This window comes from Naegleria lovaniensis (assembly GCF_003324165.1).
Source record: "Naegleria lovaniensis strain ATCC 30569 chromosome Unknown tig044, whole genome shotgun sequence".
NCBI lineage: Eukaryota > Heterolobosea > Eutetramitea > Acrasida > Naegleriidae > Naegleria > Naegleria lovaniensis.
This window is the reverse complement of record NW_025407866.1, coordinates 141,958-160,267: the sequence shown is the minus strand read 5'-3', so window position 1 is coordinate 160,267 and position 18,310 is coordinate 141,958. Positions and strand designations below refer to the sequence as shown.

General features: G+C 36.9%; 8 protein-coding genes across 8 annotated transcripts; 3 read left to right on the top strand and 5 right to left on the bottom strand.

Annotated features, from left to right (window-relative positions):
* Window positions 1-52: 52 nt before the first annotated feature.
* On the bottom strand, window positions 53-2,878 carry C9374_010633 (uncharacterized protein; the record flags this gene model as incomplete). Its single annotated transcript, XM_044686199.1, has 1 exon — window positions 53-2,878. The coding sequence occupies one exon, from the start codon at window positions 2,876-2,878 to the stop codon at window positions 53-55; it is 2,826 nt and encodes a 941-aa protein (XP_044543788.1).
* Window positions 2,879-3,407: 529 nt separating this feature from the next.
* C9374_010632 (uncharacterized protein) lies at window positions 3,408-6,013 on the bottom strand (the record flags this gene model as incomplete). The annotated part of the gene is made up of 3 exons (XM_044686198.1): window positions 3,408-4,847; window positions 4,897-5,499; window positions 5,645-6,013. 3 exons carry the CDS (start codon window positions 6,011-6,013, stop codon window positions 3,408-3,410), a joined length of 2,412 nt encoding a protein of 803 aa, XP_044543787.1.
* Window positions 6,014-6,456: 443 nt separating this feature from the next.
* C9374_010631 (uncharacterized protein) lies at window positions 6,457-8,847 on the top strand (the record flags this gene model as incomplete). Its single annotated transcript, XM_044686197.1, has 2 exons — window positions 6,457-6,838; window positions 6,995-8,847. 2 exons carry the CDS (start codon window positions 6,457-6,459, stop codon window positions 8,845-8,847), a joined length of 2,235 nt encoding a protein of 744 aa, XP_044543786.1.
* A 59-nt stretch (window positions 8,848-8,906) lies between these two features.
* C9374_010630 (uncharacterized protein) lies at window positions 8,907-11,147 on the bottom strand (the record flags this gene model as incomplete). The annotated part of the gene is made up of 1 exon (XM_044686196.1): window positions 8,907-11,147. One exon carries the CDS (start codon window positions 11,145-11,147, stop codon window positions 8,907-8,909), a length of 2,241 nt encoding a protein of 746 aa, XP_044543785.1.
* A 1,373-nt stretch (window positions 11,148-12,520) lies between these two features.
* On the top strand, window positions 12,521-13,565 carry C9374_010629 (uncharacterized protein; the record flags this gene model as incomplete). The annotated part of the gene is made up of 4 exons (XM_044686194.1): window positions 12,521-12,662; window positions 12,924-13,008; window positions 13,083-13,307; window positions 13,370-13,565. The coding sequence occupies 4 exons, from the start codon at window positions 12,521-12,523 to the stop codon at window positions 13,563-13,565; spliced, it is 648 nt and encodes a 215-aa protein (XP_044543784.1).
* A 91-nt stretch (window positions 13,566-13,656) lies between these two features.
* Window positions 13,657-14,616, top strand: C9374_010628 (uncharacterized protein; the record flags this gene model as incomplete). The annotated part of the gene is made up of 1 exon (XM_044686193.1): window positions 13,657-14,616. The coding sequence occupies one exon, from the start codon at window positions 13,657-13,659 to the stop codon at window positions 14,614-14,616; it is 960 nt and encodes a 319-aa protein (XP_044543783.1).
* Window positions 14,617-14,813: 197 nt separating this feature from the next.
* C9374_010627 (uncharacterized protein) lies at window positions 14,814-15,656 on the bottom strand (the record flags this gene model as incomplete). Its single annotated transcript, XM_044686192.1, has 1 exon — window positions 14,814-15,656. The coding sequence occupies one exon, from the start codon at window positions 15,654-15,656 to the stop codon at window positions 14,814-14,816; it is 843 nt and encodes a 280-aa protein (XP_044543782.1).
* Window positions 15,657-15,841: 185 nt separating this feature from the next.
* Window positions 15,842-18,226, bottom strand: C9374_010626 (uncharacterized protein; the record flags this gene model as incomplete). The annotated part of the gene is made up of 1 exon (XM_044686191.1): window positions 15,842-18,226. The coding sequence occupies one exon, from the start codon at window positions 18,224-18,226 to the stop codon at window positions 15,842-15,844; it is 2,385 nt and encodes a 794-aa protein (XP_044543781.1).
* Between the last annotated feature and the right edge of the window lie 84 nt (window positions 18,227-18,310).

Here is an 18,310-nt window from a genome sequence, read left to right as displayed (position 1 = left end):
AATGTTTCCTTAAGGAATTCAAAACAGATACCATCATCATGTGTATTGTTAATTAATTCGAGTTTTTGAACCCCGAGTACACATAGTTTCTATCGAATTGGAAAATTACCGATGACTCATCCAAGGAGAAGACCAAGTTTTCAATTTCTGCAAAGAGCACCCGATCTTTTTCAACAAGCTCCTCCAATGAAAGAGAGGGCTGTGGTGGTTTTCTAGAGGGAGGTCGTGGAGTGGATGTTACTTCTCCTAATGTTGACGAATGACTGCTCTTTGAGGCATTAATTGAATCATACCGTTGTAGTTCCTTTGAAACCACATCTTCTACGTTTGAATCTTTTGAAGAGTTTGTAACTCCTACAAGTTCGTCTGCTGGTTTAAAAGTCGAATTTGGGCGTTCGATTAATTGTGGAAGCAATTCAATAGAAGGCTCATTATTGGACTGATTGAAAACTGTCATTGGTGAATAAGTGCTTTCTGAAGCACCTGAAGGAAGTGTTGTTAACTTCTTTGAATTGTTTGCAGGTATGTAGTCATCGACACTTGTTTGAAGAATGTGCAATTCGTTAAAATTCTCCTCATCACTGTTGGTGGAGGTATGACTGAAAGTTTCACATGACATTCGATCCTGCTCTGCCCTATCAAGCTCCTCAAAGAGTATTTTGGGGCTGAAATACTTGCTTTCCATTTGGAGCTGCTGCTCAAATTCCTCAAGATCCAACTTGCCAGAGGTATTTGATTGATGGTCATCGCTCAAAGAGGTTGACTGTATCACTACATCATCAATTGGTTCTTTCAGAAGTGGCAAAGCATCTCTTGTTTCATTGTTCTCACTTGCGACTGTGTTGCTCCGGATGTCTGTGATGGTTTCTTCTTCGTCCACTTCTTCGTTGGATTTTGTTTCTTCAGACTCTGCGTGTTCTAGTGGAGGAGGTGGAGCCCTTCTAAGGATTGGAGACAATGGCGGAATAAGTGATACTGGTGAAAAGGATATACCCTCATTGTCTACCAACTCTTGGTTCAAGTTTGTGGTTACTTCCAATGGTATTCTGGTTGGGGTGTTTGAAGAACGATTAGTGTTGTTGGTTGTTTGATCATTAGTGCCACTCTCTGCAGACACATTTTCCAGGTCCTGAAATTGTGGTAATGATGATAGTTCTCTGCTATCATCCCTTCTCGATGACAATGATGAATTGGACTGGAACGAATCTTCAACGATACTGCTCGACTCCCTATTTTGAAAATCAATTGGGTCTTCAAACGACAATGCTGCTTCAGGTGTTAGATCCGTATTGGAATTGTTGTTTCTATCATTATCAAGTCTTGATTGAAGCTTGAATACTCTGCTCGACAAGGTTTTTCTTTGTGCAGAACGGATTGGTGTGCTTGGTACATTTTGCATGGTAGTTGATTCAGCACACTCGTGTGATTGGTTATTTGATTGCAATTGGAATCGCTTGGGAGAAATGGAGCCAATAGTTTTCACAGATCTGTTGAACGCTGAGTTGAGTGAAGGAATTGGTGGAGTTCGTTTTGGAGTAGAAGATGCTGGGATGCTATCATTGCGTTGTTCGTTTGGCGTTGTCACAACCGCTTGTTGATCATTCATCACAACTGGTGGTGATGGATGTTGAGGACTTGATTTCGACATGTCGTGCATGTTACTTCCTCTCTTTTTCTTCTTTTTGACTTTCTTCAAAAAGGTGGGTTCCTCTTTTCTATGAAGAAAACTATGCTTATCGATCTTATTGGATTGTTTAATAGGCCCAGGTGTGTATGGCTTTGCAGGATTCATTTCTATACAGAACTGAGACGCTAGATATTTGATTTGTCTCGCATAGTCTTCAGTGTCATAATTTTCCAATTTAGCCCGTTCCATTTCGAACAGTGTTGTTTGGAACATACTCCTTAGTTCTTGCACTTTTCGATTGAAACGATATTTTCTATTGGTTCTCCAGTATTTTTGAAAGCTCACAAAAGTATCAGCATGTTCAAGGATGTCTAGCGCTAGTTCTGGACCGAAATATGCCTCCAAAGCCATCATTTCTTCTTCAGAAGCATGGTACAGCTTTCGGTTTTGGTATTTGTGTTTTTTAAGACGTTGTTTCGATGATACTTGTTGAACTGGTTTTCTTGGAGTGGAGACAAAAGGTTTCTCCTCCTTGATGTTTTTTGGGATACGAACTACTCCTATTTGTTGGTTCTTGTGTAATTTTGAAGGTGGGTCCAAAGATTGGTAATATTCAGGTACTGGGCGGCTCTCATCATTATGGTTCTGCAAGCCATCTCCTTCTCTCCTGTTGTAGGAGTTGTGGATCTTGGTGTTATTTATGGTTGAGAATTTTGCTTTGTTTCGTTCGCTACTGAATGTTGTTTCTCTCATAATATTCCTTATTTTAGTATAACATTGTTCGAACGACAAGTTCAGGAACCAATCTTTTGAGTTTCTTATAACCATTTGATGCAACAAGTTTTCCACTACAACATCCTTGTTGCGAGCAGAGCTTTCAAGCATCTTCTCCATTAAGGAATTATTTTGTGAGAAGGCGATTTTATGCTCCATTTGCTTGGTGGTCGAATGAAGGAAACGTTTAGAGTCTTTGAGTGCTTTTCTAGCTTGGACTTTAATTTGAATATCATGCTGCTCCTCTCCGGACGATGAACTTGTGTATGGATGACGCTGGATAGCATCCCCATAACTTGAATGGTCCTCATCATCACTACTGTTTTTAACTCTCTCTACAGGTTCCTCATTCATCGTAAAATCATCATCCGAATATTCTCGTAATTCCTCATCCTCGAATTGTGGCTGATGGATTTCCCTGTTTCCATATGTATGATCAGAGGGTATTCCATAATGTTTATATTTACGTCGATTCATTTTTTATTTAAACCTCGTTTTCTTAATAACGCAAGCTTTGGTAATTACAGTATGGCGGCGCAATTGGTACTAGAAACCTGTCAGATATTCGTCAATCCCACGTCAGCTGATTTGAGTAAACTCCAAAGGAATCAAAAATAAAATGAGTGAGTCTCTTCCTGATTGGTTTGCAAGGGTTTGAAGAACCGAAGCAACTTGGGTTCTTACTGCAACAACAGACAAACTGAAACGAAATATAGAGGCCATAGGACGTTACACCATTATTCGCTTCAGCTGAAGCTTGTAAAACAACAGCGTGCCAACGAACAGCTCACGGAAGACAGATCCTTGCTAGCACCCTAAACCAGAACTATTACCAATTCTACTGCATGACATTCAACGAATAAATTTTTTTATGCTTTCATATTCATTTTTGACTTGACGAATATCTGACAGGTTTTTAGTGCGCTTCAACGTCGGATGCGCCGCCATAAATTGTTATCATTTTCTGTGTGGTACTACTCTTGTTATAATAAATCACTACTAGTTTTCAATATTGGAAGGTATTTCCTAAATCATCTTGACCAAAATCTACTGTCTTTTCAAGCGCTGGAGTATCTTCGAGTTGGAGGGACGGCAACTCGACAAGCTTTGAAGGTTGTTTGGCCTTCTTCTTGGAGCCCTTCTTAGATTGTTCCTTAATTAATCGGTACGTAATGTACTTGTCAACAAGGAGGATGTACACAAATCCAACACCACACGCGATACCAATGACGAATGAGGAGGCTCCAATAACCAATGAATCTAGCACAATTCCTCCGTCACACACGCTCTCGTTCACATCATTCAGTGCAGCAGGAACATAGGTGCATTTGAGAGGAGAGCTGAAATCTGAGATGATTTTTTGCATTGTGTCTGATAGCAAAGTGGGAGCGAGTGCCACAGTGTCATTTACGAGTTTGGTCATATTACTGGACAACTCAGTTACAATATTTGAGATTTTAGTTGGAACAGGCGCCAAATTGGTCTGTAGGTCGTCATTAATGTTTGAAACTGTACTTTCAATTTCAGTTAATTGCTGACGAATGCTCTGAATAATTGTGCTACAATCATCATATTGTTTTGTGGCGTTTAAATACTCTGCGTACCTGATACAGAGTGTTTGATTTTCTCTGCCCACACAATATGAACGGATAGAGCTCATATTTTGAGATGAATTAGCAAGCTCTGTTTGAAGAGTTGCGTTTGCTTGGTTACTAACATTAAGTAAATCAGTTTCAAATGTTTTCAAGCTTGAATTAAACGAGGATGCCATTGAATTGTAGTCAAGGTTCAATGCGTTGAATTTAGACTGCAAGTTATCACCAATTGCTATACTGTTTGTATCAATGGTCATGGAGGCCGAAAGATCATTTAATCCGCTCGAAAATCCATTGCCCATGTTGAACTTGTTGGTCACAAATGTTGTGACAGCCTCAGCATTTCCAATTGTGGAATTCACAAAGTTGTCATACTTTCCACAATTTGCAACGCCATTAATGAGTTGTGATGTTGGTAATCCTACAGATGCTTCCAAGTCTATACCGGTCATATTTGTGACAGCGCTAACAATTGTGACACCTCTTGTTGTTATATTGAAGCAGGCATCATTCAACACAATATATACAATAATATGGAGAGCTGAAAGCAGGAAGAGGAGCCAGTACAATGTACATGAAAAGCATGCAGAAAGTTTCATAAACCATTTGACTCTAAAACAGATACCCACCAAGGCAAAAAGGTACATAGATAAGGGAACGACAAGAATGACCATCTCAATGGATATTCTTACAGAGTCACCAATGTTTACATAAAGGGTGGCGTCTGAGACAGTGTCGGGCGGTATTTTCTTGAACAAACTCATGGCAACCCCCAAGATATTCAGGATGCCAGATTGAATGGTTGAAATGGCTGATTTAAAGGGGCCATTTTTTGTGTCTCCAATTTTTGTCTCGATGGAAACAAAGTTAATAAATTATAAAAGTAAAGCAACAACTTACTTCTGCATCAGATATAGTATAGGAGCATGACTGATGTGTTAATACGACCTTATCTAAGGCATCATCGATTGCAGCATTGGTGGAATCCTTATACAACAAAAAGTTATTTCCGCTTGTGAATGAAGACAATAAATTTGAGTCTGGCTTGGAAATGGCGCTTGCTCGAAAGACGAGTTTCGACCTTACTGTTTGGGCCAAATTGGTTATTGTATTGACATTGTCATCAATGGATGATATCTGGTTTCCAACAATTATCATGGTATCTTTAGCTTGTGTGAGTAAAGGTTCAATAGTTTGAACATTGTCACACAGTTGCTTTGCTGGTACTATGGTCTTTTGCTTAATCGATGAAATGGAGGCAGCCACACTCAAAGGCACACCAATCACAGTGGCATCGACTGCTGCATTGATCGTTCCGTTGATATTCGAAATTATTACTTCTGCAGTAGAGATCACTCGTCGTAAGTTGATCGAGAATAAGGCATTGAATGCGACAAACACTCCTCCCAAGATCACAATCAACACAAATGTCGAAAGAACCATGGTACCCATACATCGAATACGCCCTTTTGTGTAGGCAGGTCCTGAGTAAGGATGATATCCCTATTGAAAAGGCCCAGTAATGTACCACAACATAAATCCGATAGTAATCAACAATATTGGTTGTGATTTGTGTAAAGGTTTCCAAAACCCGCATTCATCATCATGGATGATAATTTCGAACGTATTAGTATTCTCCTCAACCTACCTCCAATTTGGATCCTCCACAACAATTACAAACTCTACGGGAACACCAAATGATGCAATCCATGGACTCGAGCAGAATGCCAATCAACACAATACACACAGCAACTATACCAACGAAAATTGCATAATCTACCCACATCCCCAAATTCAAAAGATTTGCATTATCGGGCCAGTCGGTTCGAGGACCCGAAGGATTCACCTCAAGAGTGAGGGCATTACTTGCTGCCGAAACAGGACCAGCAATCGTTAAACCTAGAATGAACATCGTTACCAAGATCGCTTTGAAATCATCACTTTGAAATTGGCCCTGCATTAAACCATGTGTTTGATGTTGATGTTGAAGGGAGGAAGCCTCTCCACTCTTCCGCATCTTGTTCAAAAGAAAGCCTTGAAATAAGGTCATCCTTACTGCAAAGCCTTAGTGGTGCTAGAGTGAGTGTTAGAGGGAAGACGTTGTTTTTTTTACAGTTGGTTTCTTTGAATTTGAAACGAAAAGGAAAATTGACGATACCCTGGCTCTCCTTGCACTCCAATATAGCTCAAAGGAGTGCTATACGTAACAATTGTAATGGTTTCCCGAAGCGATTTGGTTCTCGCTTGGTTTCAAGCAACTGTTTGTCATGTTTTCTGCAACAACGTTTAATAATGACTTACAATATTTGCATTCACCCAAAATACATCCTCTTTTAAAATCGGAATTGAAAAATTAACTCAAGGATGTATTTATATTTCAATCTCGTCCATCGCCATAAGTTCAAAAAGTTTCATGTTGAGAGTTTTGAATTTTTTTTGAAGTGTTGCAGTTAAAAAAAAATGCCTGGAACAAGAACCAAGAACAAGATGGGCGGTTTGGGAAAGACCCTTCTCAAATCAAGAAACAAGAAGAAGGAAAAAGTATTATCGGATCGTCATCAGGAAACACTTGCAGCATCGATACAACAAGATCATGATGAAAAAGTGGGTTCCGATGAATTACCTATTGAAGAAGAAATTTTAAAAGAAGACACAGTCATGCACAATATGATTAATAGAGGAAGAGGAAAATTAGAAAGTATAATTCAAACCAATGATTTACAAGATTTAATGCTAAATGCCAAGATGAGTTTGAAAAGGTATGAAAAGGAGAGTGCAACATTTTTGATAAAGGACGGAGATGGCGCTCCGAAAGAGTACAAAGTTGTGGAAGCACAAAAAAGTAAGTTTAACAAACACTCAGATGGTAATCATTCGATAAAACTTTTTGACACAATTTCCATTCCGCAACAAATGTCTCAATTTAACCACATGTGTATCAAATCAATGGAACACTTCTTTGTGATGCACAACCAATGAAATTATTTCATCCCAATAGACTCTGACGATGAGGATGAGGATGACATTGTCGACGAGGAAGCATATGCAGAAGGTACTCTCATTCTCAAAGAAAAGACTCAGGAAGAAATCCTCGATCGTGTACGAGAAATGCAAGAGCTCAATGTTCAACTTCCAATTCCTCGCAGACCTAGGGAAGCCTATGAATTATTCAAGAAAAATTCTGACGATGAAGATGAGGGCGAAGAAACAAAGAAAAAAAAGAAAAAGAAGAAATCGAACAATGCTAGCAAATTACAAGCAAAAAAACAGCTCATTCAAATTGAAACAGATTCATTCTTGAGATGGAGAAGAAGCTTGGCTGAAATCGAGGAAAGTTACGACGCCACGTTAACACCCTACGAAAAAAATATTGAAGTTTGGAGACAGTTGTGGCGTGTGGTTGAGAGAAGTGACATTGTTGTTCAAATAGTGGACTGTCGTAATCCCTTGCAATTCCAATGTGAAGATTTGGAAAAGTACGTCAAAGAAGTTGATCCAAAGAAGGAAAACTTTTTGTTATTGAATAAGGCTGACTTGTTAACGAAAAAGCAACGCTTCAAATGGGCATGCTATTTTAAAAAGAAGAAGATTAATTTTCTCTTCTTCTCTGCCAAGAATGAAATTACAAAAATTGCCAATCGTCAAATCACACGAGAGGAGCTTCTCAAGGAGCAACAAGAAGAATTGGATCAATACGATGTGACCAATTATGTTTCTCCACAAGAGAGTGACTGGACCTATATCTTTTCACGATCTGAACTACTATTTTTCTTTAAGAGTCTCATGAAGAATTTTAATCCAGAGCAAAAGAAGAGTGATACGGGACGTGTTGTGGTGGGTATGGTGGGTTACCCTAACGTTGGTAAAAGTTCTCTCGTGAACGTGTTGTGTGGAAAAAAAAAGGTTGCAGTAGGATCGACTCCTGGCAAAACCAAGCACTTCCAAACTCTACCCATAGGAGACAGTGTCATGCTTGCTGATTGTCCTGGTCTCGTGTTCCCATCCATTCAAACGACGAAGGAAGAAATGATTGTCGATGGTATCTTGTCTATTGACCATCAAATGAGAGATTATAGACCACCTATGGAATTGGTGTGTGGACGTATTCCACGACGAACTTTCGAATTGACCTATGGTTTAACTTTCCCCAAGATACCAGGCAAGGCCCGAATGACCTTTGTGACCCCAGAAAATTTATTGAGAACGTTTTGCAAAGCCAAAGGTCTCATGTCACAGAATGGTGTGCCAAATTATCCAATGGCTGCTCGTAGAATCTTGAAGGACTATGTGGATGGTAAAATTCTATTCTGTCATGCACCTCCTGAAAATGTTCAAGTGACTGACTTGGAGGAAGGAGATCAATTGGTATCCAATAACATGATACACACAGATAATGACCATGAAGTCATTGTCATTAATCATGACGAAGAGTTGGCCGATGACGACGAATACTTTACAGAAAGTGAGGATGGCGACGATCAAGAAGATAACCGGCTCGATCAAGGTGATGAGGATGTCCTATACAATTCAGATGGAGAAATTATTGAGAATGAGGACGCTGACGACGAGGATGCTCAAAGCGACTCTGCCAGCGATGACATGGAATGGGAAGGAGAAATTGATGATTTCAACCTTGTCAATGTTCACACAGAAGCTCTGGAAAGAAAGAAGGAAAAGATTATTCAATACAAGGGTTATGATCCATTTGAATTGGATGAACAAACCATCATGGTTGAGCAGAAACCAGAAGGCAATTCTCAAACAGGACCCATGAAAACTCAGGATCTTTTCGACAGCTTGACTGAAAAACAAAAAAGAAGAAAATTCACTCACCTTAAAAAGTTCATGTAAGCGGTGAATATTTAATAAACAAGAATAAAATGTTTTAATCTATTGGAGGACTTGCATCATTACAAATTTTCAAACTCTCTCAACAATTTGTGTGAAAGGGAAGCAGGTAATTGATCAAGATCAGAATTTTCTTTGAATAATTCATTTCTGTGATTCACTCCAAAATCAATCATGATTTGAATCACTTCTGAAAATAAATCATTTTCAAAATCCAATGAATTGGCAATTTCAAAATAATTATTGCAATCAATTTGAATGGATTTGAATGCAAGAGAAACTAATTCTGACATTTCATTTGCTGAAGCTGTCAAGATGAGTGAAATGGCATGTTCTGGTTCAATCTGCTCCAATTGATCATAACAATATTTGACAATATATTCCAAATTCATTGCATCTTCAGGTGTGGAAGGAATGAGTGTCAAAATTTCATCTTTTTCATCATATTTCAGATCTTCCAATTCATATCCACTGTTGAACATGGCTTCAAAAAGTTTTCCACGAGAACTCAATATGGTTCGATGACCATAAATAAATGAATGGTCGTTCTTGTGTGAGAGTTTGATTCGAATGTCACTCGTACGTTTGTCATTCCACAATGACTTGATCATTTCGTTTGGTGATATTGTATTTTCAATCGACTCTTCAAGAACGATGGGAGATATCTTTGTAATTGAACTTTTTTCAAGAATTTCAACATTGTAAGGAATGAATCTTGGGTCTGTCATAATATTCAATCCTTCTCTTAATTTGATTTGAACAAATTCCAAACAATAATTCTTCAACTTAGTCATGATGGAATGAGAGGGTTGTTTTGTCAAGTGTTGTTCAATCATCAACAATGTATCAATGACATGATCAGATTTCATGTGTTTCTCCAATAATATCGAAATTAAATAGTTTTTCAATTCCATGAATTCACCGTGAGCAAGACCCAAAATGTACAAGTATTCAATAATTTCAGAAATCATTATAGGTTCCACAATCGTATCTGGATCATATAAAACAAAATCAATGACATTTTGAATCAATTCAAGTTCACGACAAGACATGTCAGAAAGTAAATTAAAATCTTTCAAAATGGTGGAATGAAAATGAGGACAAAGTTTTTCAAAAAGTGGTTGAAAAACAATGAGTTTGGTGTTGGGAATCATGTCTCTTTCATGTTTCGAAATGCGTGAAATGAAAGGAGAGAAATGTGAAAGGGATGGTTGATAGGGGCTATCTCCATTGTATCCTTCAATTCCATTTCCTGCAATGGTTGTGATCATTCCATTTTTCATAATTTTTCTAATCCTATGATTAGCGGGTAATATTTTTCTAATTCTATCATTACAGCTATCTGCAATATAAACTTCATTATTAGATGAAACAAAAACACTGTGTGGACGATAGAGTTGAGCATTTGTTGCCAATTGATTGTCTCCATTATATCCTCGAGTTCCATTTCCTGCAATGGTTGTGATCATTCCATTTTTCATTATTTTTCTAATCCTATGATTCCAGGTATCTGCAATATAAACTTCATCATTGGATGAAACAAAAACACTCTCTGGATAAAAGAGTTGTGCATTTGTTGCCAATCGATTGTCTCCATTGTATCCTCCAGTTCCATTTCCTGCAATGGTTGTGATCATTCCATTCTTCATTATTTTTCTAATTCTATCATTACAGCTATCTGCAATATAAACTTCATTATTAGATGAAACAAAAACACTGTTTGGACCTTTAAGCTGAGCATTTGTTGCCAATTGATTGTCTCCATTATATCCTCGAGTTCCATTTCCTGCAATGGTTGTGATCATTCCATTCTTCATTATTTTTCTAATTCTATGATTACCTCTATCTGCAATATAAACTTCATCATTGGATGAAACAAAAACACAGGATGGATAATTGAGTTGTGCATTTGTTGCCAATCGATTGTCTCCATTGTATCCTTCAGTTCCATTTCCTGCAATGGTTGTGATCATTCCATTTTTCATAACTTTTCTAATTCTATGATTCCAGGTATCTGCAATATAAACTTCATTATTAGATGAAACAAAAACACTGTGTGGACGATAGAGTTGAGCATTTGTTGCCAATTGATTGTCTCCATTATATCCTCGAGTTCCATTTCCTGCAATGGTTGTGATCATTCCATTTTTCATAACTTTTCTAATTCTATGATTCCAGGTATCTGCAATATAAACTTCATCATTGGATGAAACAAAAACACCATACGGAAAATTAAGTTGTGCATGGATTGCCATCATCATTTGCGATTTGGATGCTTCCGATGATTGAAGAGAGAGAGCCATTTTTTTGTCGTTGCGAAAAACATGCAACCAGAGTCTTTAAAACAATGAAAAACACTCAAGTCTTGCGAGGTTACAACATTTTTTTTCGACTTTTCTTTTCGAGACTAGTTGCGACAAGTTCTTGTAACCTTGCTTTTTCGAACTTTTCAAGACTCACTCTAGCTGAAGTCTTCTCAAGCAAACTGCTTCACAAGATTTTCTCTACAGAAACTTTTAGCGAGTGGGGCTTTGAGAACACGATGGATGTACAAAAAGAATGAATCATGAAGCAAAGACACCTGAAGCTTTCAGGGACGATCTTTCAGGCTTAATCAACAAGTAGTTTCGTTTGATTCATCTACAAATAAAACCTTCCCCAGTCACTTGGCTGAAAAGACAAAGCCTTCAATACAAAAGTTCCAGACCAGAAAACACACAACTGAGTGTCTTTCTTTGTTGTATCGGTGGCGTTTCTTAATTTTAGAGTATGAACGATCAAGTTCTATCACTCCAATGCAAGGACTTGTCCTAATTGGTAAGGTGGAATTGAAGCTCAACCAAAGTTCGTCAACATTAATTGTTGTTGTTGTCGATGATGTAAAAGAAGCACACAAAGTCCTCAACAACAACGCCTCAACCATGGAGTTCTACCTTTCCTCAAGGAACCAACACGTCTGTACAAATTACAATGACACACAGTGGTTTAACTAGCGCCAAAGTTTGTTGGTGTATTGGTTGTTGGACTCTCTCGTCCTTAATAGAGATTCAATACGAACCAATGATGCCATTTCCTAGGACTCATCAGACTCTTCATCAGAAGAAGTATCACTATATTCATCACCCACCCGCTCGTAATCGTGATCCGTTCCATACTTCTGCCCCTCACGGCTCGTTGTTGAGTAGTCCCTTATTTTCAAGTTTCATCGGCTGTTGTTGTTGCTGCCATTTATCAGTCCCTTATTATCATGTTTCATCCAAATATTGTTGTTCTCACGAGTTGCAAATGTTCTGCATGTACTATTTGTATTTTGCCAAAAATCGTTATGCAATTCCGGGCGGATCTGCCTAAAGCTTTACAAGGCATACACCCTCTCGGTTGGAATTGAGGCAAGAGTTGTGCAATAAAGTACATAAACAAAAGCACTCAAATGATGCATCAAGAAACGTTGACGTCTTCCACATTACCACTGTTGGTACTGTCACTGCAACAAGTAGTTGATGGCTTTTAGTGCAAGGTCATAGTGTGGTTCAACGCAACTCCCCTTTTGTGTTAGACCCTCGCCAACTCGCCAACAAACTCGCTGGAGTATTTTGGCTCGGGTTAAACCACTATGTGTCACTCTTAATTTCGTAAAGACGTTGTTGTTGTGTTTTGAAAAACTTTTACAAAAAAAATGAATCTTGATCGAAGCGCCGTTACGACTACGGATTCATCCTCCTCCTCCTCTGTTCTTCATCACACAACCTTGGAACAAGTCAAAGGAAGAAGTAAGAGAGCATCGTCCAATCCGTTAGCTCTCTCTTTGAAAATTACGGGTATGTATCATGGATGATCAACCGTGTGATGATTTATTGAATTTAAAAAATTGCCAATATGGTTTGCATCATCAATTATTGGATCATCAATGTTGCTAACAAAAATTCGGAATATTTTGGATCGTTCATTACTTTTTGGAAATTTGTAAAACACAATCCAATGCACATTTGATCATCGATTTGATCGAACGTGGACATTCACCAAAATTTTCACGATCATCATGATATCATTATTAATTTATTTTTTAATGACATGTACAGTTCCGGAACCATCTTTTAAAAAGATTGATGTACAAACGTTTGCAAGCATGATCGGAAAGGAAAGCGTGTTAATTATTGACGTGAGGTATGAAATCAATTGATCTTTGACCTTTTTCAAAATGTGTTTTTTGTATGAATCAACTCATTTCCTAAAATTAGAGATGAAGATTATGAAGGAGGACATGTCAAAGGAAGTCTGCATTTAGATTTCTCAAATTTTGAGCAAGTTCATTTACCAACACTTATAAAGACATGTAAAGAAAAATCCTCAAGTTTGGATACCATTGTATTTTACTGCATGTATAGTGAACAGCGAGGACCTCAATGTGCCACAAGTTTTGCCGAAAAGATTGCAGATGATAAGGAATTACAACATTTGAAATTGTAAGTGTGTGAAAATGATGGTCGTCGAGAATTGTCAAATAATCTTATGGAATCAATGAAAGATTTGTACCCTCTGGAGGATTTAATTCATTCCTGAAAAAGTATCCAGCTCCCAACGAATACATTGATGATTATTCGGCCGAGTTTTTTTATGAAAATGAAGATGGACAATTACTTCACAAAATTGATGCTCAATATCTTGATGTCATTACAGGAGAAAAGCAAAATTTTATTCATCCTCATCACAAGCAGGAATAAATTTGTGTATTTGAAAAACATAAATTTTTTCAATCGAAGACGACTTTTGAACACTACCAGCGAAACTGTCAAATGCCAACACCTAAAAAAAATGTCACTCAAAGCTAACATAATCTCGGAACAACCACCACATTCACAACAACACTTCTCTCATCGTTTGATTGATTGGCTTCAATTCCTCACAAGTCAATACAAATGCATGTCTCATTTAAATCTCTTCCGAAATGATCATCACTTCACAACTAATTCTTCTACTCCAATTTCCTCACAAAAAATTTGTGAAATTTATCATTCTCAAGACGAATTCTTTATGAATAATGGATTATTATTTATTGGAATTATGAATCATTATTTTCCGAAACATGTGAAAAATCCTGATTTGGCAAGTGTTAACTTTCAAAAAGAAATTGAAGTGGTATGGACTTTGGCACACACTCAGCTCGAAATGCCATGTCATTATTCTCTAGAAGAATATCATTCAAGTGGCAAAGGAAATGGTTTGAATTTTTCTAAATTAGGAAAACAAATTGAAGAATATTACTTCTTTTTTAATAATGATGAAAAAGATAATGTTTCATCTTTAGGGCAGAATTATACAAACTCACAACGAAAGAATGACTCGAAAAAACAATGTGTCATCTCATCGGCAAGTTCCTTAGTGACTGCACTTGGAAATCAATCCGTGTCGACCACAATTTCTTCGAAACAAAACTCTCCAACCACACAGAAATTCAATCCCAAAATTGAGGACATCATTGTCTTGGAATATAATACGCATCAAGTGGCAGGTAGTACGAATCCAATGAAAATGACTAGTCATGAATTTATTCAAAATTCAACAACAAAGAAACCTCTTCCAACACTTCCTGTCACATCATTTCAAGACAAGACAACGTTGTCATTAAACAAGACAAATCCTCAACTAGAAAAAGCAATCACTCAACTGATCAGTGAAGATCATGAAGAAAAGGAGCAACCAGTTTTCTTTTCAAAAACTGCATTCGTCGATAAGGAAGACTCTGAAGTATATTACCAAAAATTCAAATATTAGTACCTTATAAGAAAAATTTTGTTCACGTGAGATCCATGTAAGGTCTTGTCAACAACAACTTGATTGTAAAAACATAAGCCAGAATCCCATTAATTGGTTGTAAAATCTAACTTGTTATGTTTACAAAATTATACAAGTCAATTGTTTATAGCAAGTACAATATTGAGAGTGTAAAGAGCTCACCACAGAGAATAAGATTATTCTGTGATTTGCATGGCATCCTTGGTGCTGCTTTCTTCCTCAACGATCAACTTGGATTTCAATTGCAGAACCTTTTCATTCAAAACAGCAGTAGTACCACGTGGAATGACATATTCACGACGATACTTTCTTCCTGATGGAACATCATAACCACGAATATAATTTGCAACTCCATCCTTATTAATGACACACAAATCAACATTGGAACCGCTTCCCAGATCGTTATAAATACCTGCAGAAATTGCCTTATGAACAATTGCTTTGGCTTCTTCTTCAGTCATATCATCTTTATATTCACTTTCAAAAACAGACATGGCAGCCAATGATCCCGAACCCATAGTAACAAAAGGTAATCTATCAGTTGATCCGTGAGGATAAATTGTGTACAATGCTGGACCATTCACATCCACACCACCCAACACAAGAGCAGCACTGATATGACCTTGATATCTCCACAACATTCTCTTGAACATGGTCATGGCTGTATCCACACGAGATTGCTTTCCAGTAGCATAACGATGAAGTTGTAATTTTGAACTGATCAAAGCTGTTGTATTCTCTGTATCGGCTGCAGTACCAGCACCACAACAATAAATATTAGGAGCAATGTAGTGAATCTTCTCACAATTCTTATCGGCCACAATGGGTCCATTGGTAGCTCGGGTATCAGCTCCCAAAACTACACCATCCTTGAACACGACACCACAAATTGTAGTACCTGTTTTCAGAGTTTTTGGAGGTTGTACATTGAGATTGTTTTGTAAATAAATATTACGTGCAACATTGCCAAAATCAAAGCCTCCGATGACCTGAGAGTTGTTGTGTGTTGCTGAGGACATTTTTTTTTTGATTTTGGCTGAAATATTTTTAGATTTCCTTTCCTGCTTCTTAAAGATTGAAAAATTGGGCAGGACGAAAATGAATTGTTAAAGAATTCATAGTACAACCTTGTTCTTTAACTTTTCATGCAAATTGTTTTATCGATCAGGTGGCTGTTATTTTGGCCCACTTTGGACTTGAATCATTACAAATTTTCAAACTCTCTCAACAATTTGTCTGAAAGGGAAGCAGGTAATTGATCAAGATCAGAATGTTCTTTGAATAATTCATTTCTGTGATTCACTCCAAAATCAATCATGATTTGAATCACTTCTGAAAATAAATCATTTTCAAAATCCAATGAATTGGCAATTTCAAAATAATTATTGCAATCAATTTGAATGGATTTGAATGCAAGAGAAACTAATTCTGACATTTCATTCGCTGAAGCTGTTAAAATGAGTGAAATGGCATGTTTTGGTTCAATCTGCTCCAATTGATCATAACAATATTTGACAATATATTCCAAATTCATTGCATCTTCAGGTGTGGAAGGAATGAGTGTCAAAATTTCATCTTTTTCATCATATTTCAGATCTTCCAATTCATATCCACTGTTGAACATGGCTTCAAAAAGTTTTCCACGAGAACTCAATATGGTTCGATGACCATAAATAAATGAATGGTCGTTCTTATGAGAGAGTTTGATTCGAATATCGCTCGTACGTTTGTCATTCCACAATGACTTGATCATTTCGTTTGGTGATATTGTATTTTCAGTTGACTCTTCAAGAACGATGGGAGATATCTTTGTAATTGAACACTTTTCAAGAATTTCAACATAATAAGGAATACATCTTGGATCTCTTATGATGCCAAAATGTCTTTCTCTTAATTTGATTTGAATAAATTCCAAACAATAATTCTTCAACTTAGTCATGATGGAATGAGAGGGTTGTTTTGTCAAGTATTGTTCAATCATCAACAATGTATCAATGACATGATCAGAAGTCATGTGTCTCTCCAATAATATCGAAATTAAATAGTTTTTCAATTCCATGAATTCACCGTGAGCAAGACCCAAAATGTACAAGTATTCAATAATTTCAGAAATCATTATAGGTTCCACAATCGTATCTGGATCATATAAAACAAAATCAATGACATTTTGAATCAATTCAAGTTCACGACAAGACATGTCAGAAAGTAAATTCAAATCTTTCAAAATGGTGGAATGAAAATGAGGATAAAGTTTTTCAAAAAGTGGTTGAAAAACAATGAGTTTGGTGTTGGGAATCATGTCTCTTTCATATTTCGAAATGTGTGAAATGAAAGGAGAGAAATGTGAAAGGGATGGTTGATAGGGGCTATCTCCATTGTATCCTTCAATTCCATTTCCTGCAATGGTTGTGATCATTCCATTTTTCATTATTTTTCTAATTCTATGATTAGCGGTATCTGCAATATAAACTTCATCATTGGATGAAACAAAAACACTATCTGGATAATTGAGTTGTGCATTTGTTGCCAATTGATTGTCTCCATTGTATCCTTCAGTTCCATTTCCTGCAATGGTTGTGATCATTCCATTTTTCATAATTTTTCTAATTCTATGATTATCGGTATCTGCAATATAAACTTCATCATTGGATGAAACAAACACACTCTCTGGAAAACTGAGTTGTGCATTTGTTGCCAATTGATTGTCTCCATTGTATCCTTCAGTTCCATTTCCTGCAATGGTTGTGATCATTCCATTTTTCATTATTTTTCTAATTCTATGATTAGCGGTATCTGCAATATAAACTTCATCATTGGATGAAACAAAAACACTATCTGGATAATTGAGTTGTGCATTTGTTGCCAATTGATTGTCTCCATTGTATCCTTCAGTTCCATTTCCTGCAATGGTTGTGATCATTCCATTTTTCATTATTTTTCTAATTCTATGATTAGCGGTATCTGCAATATAAACTTCATCATTGGATGAAACAAAAACACTATCTGGATAATTGAGTTGTGCATTTGTTGCCAATTGATTGTCTCCATTGTATCCTCCAGTTCCATTTCCTGCAATGGTTGTGATCATTCCATTTTTCATAATTTTTCTAATTCTATGATTCAAAGTATCTGCAATATAAACTTCATCATTGGATGAAACAAAAACACTATCTGGATAATTGAGTTGTGCATTTGTTGCCAATTGATTGTCTCCATTGTACCCTTCAATTCCAGTTCCTGCAATGGTTGTGATCATTCCATTTTTCATAATTTTTCTAATTCTATGATTACCGCTATCTAAAATATTAACTTCATCATTGGATGAAACAAAAACACTATCTGGATAATTGAGTTGTGCATTTGTTGCCAATTGATTGTCTCCATTGTATCCTCCAGTTCCATTTCCTGCAATGGTTGTGATCATTCCATTCTTCATTATTTTTCTAATTCTATGATTCCAGGTATCTGCAATGTAAACTTCATCATTGGATGAAACAAAAACACTGTATGGACAATAGAGTTGTGCATGGATTGCCATCATTTGCGATTTAGATGCTTCCGATGATGATGATTGAAGAGAGAGAGCCATTTTTTTGTCGTTACGAAAAACATGCAACCAGAGTCTTTAAAAGAATGAAAAACACTCAAGTCTTGCGAGGTTACAACATTTTTT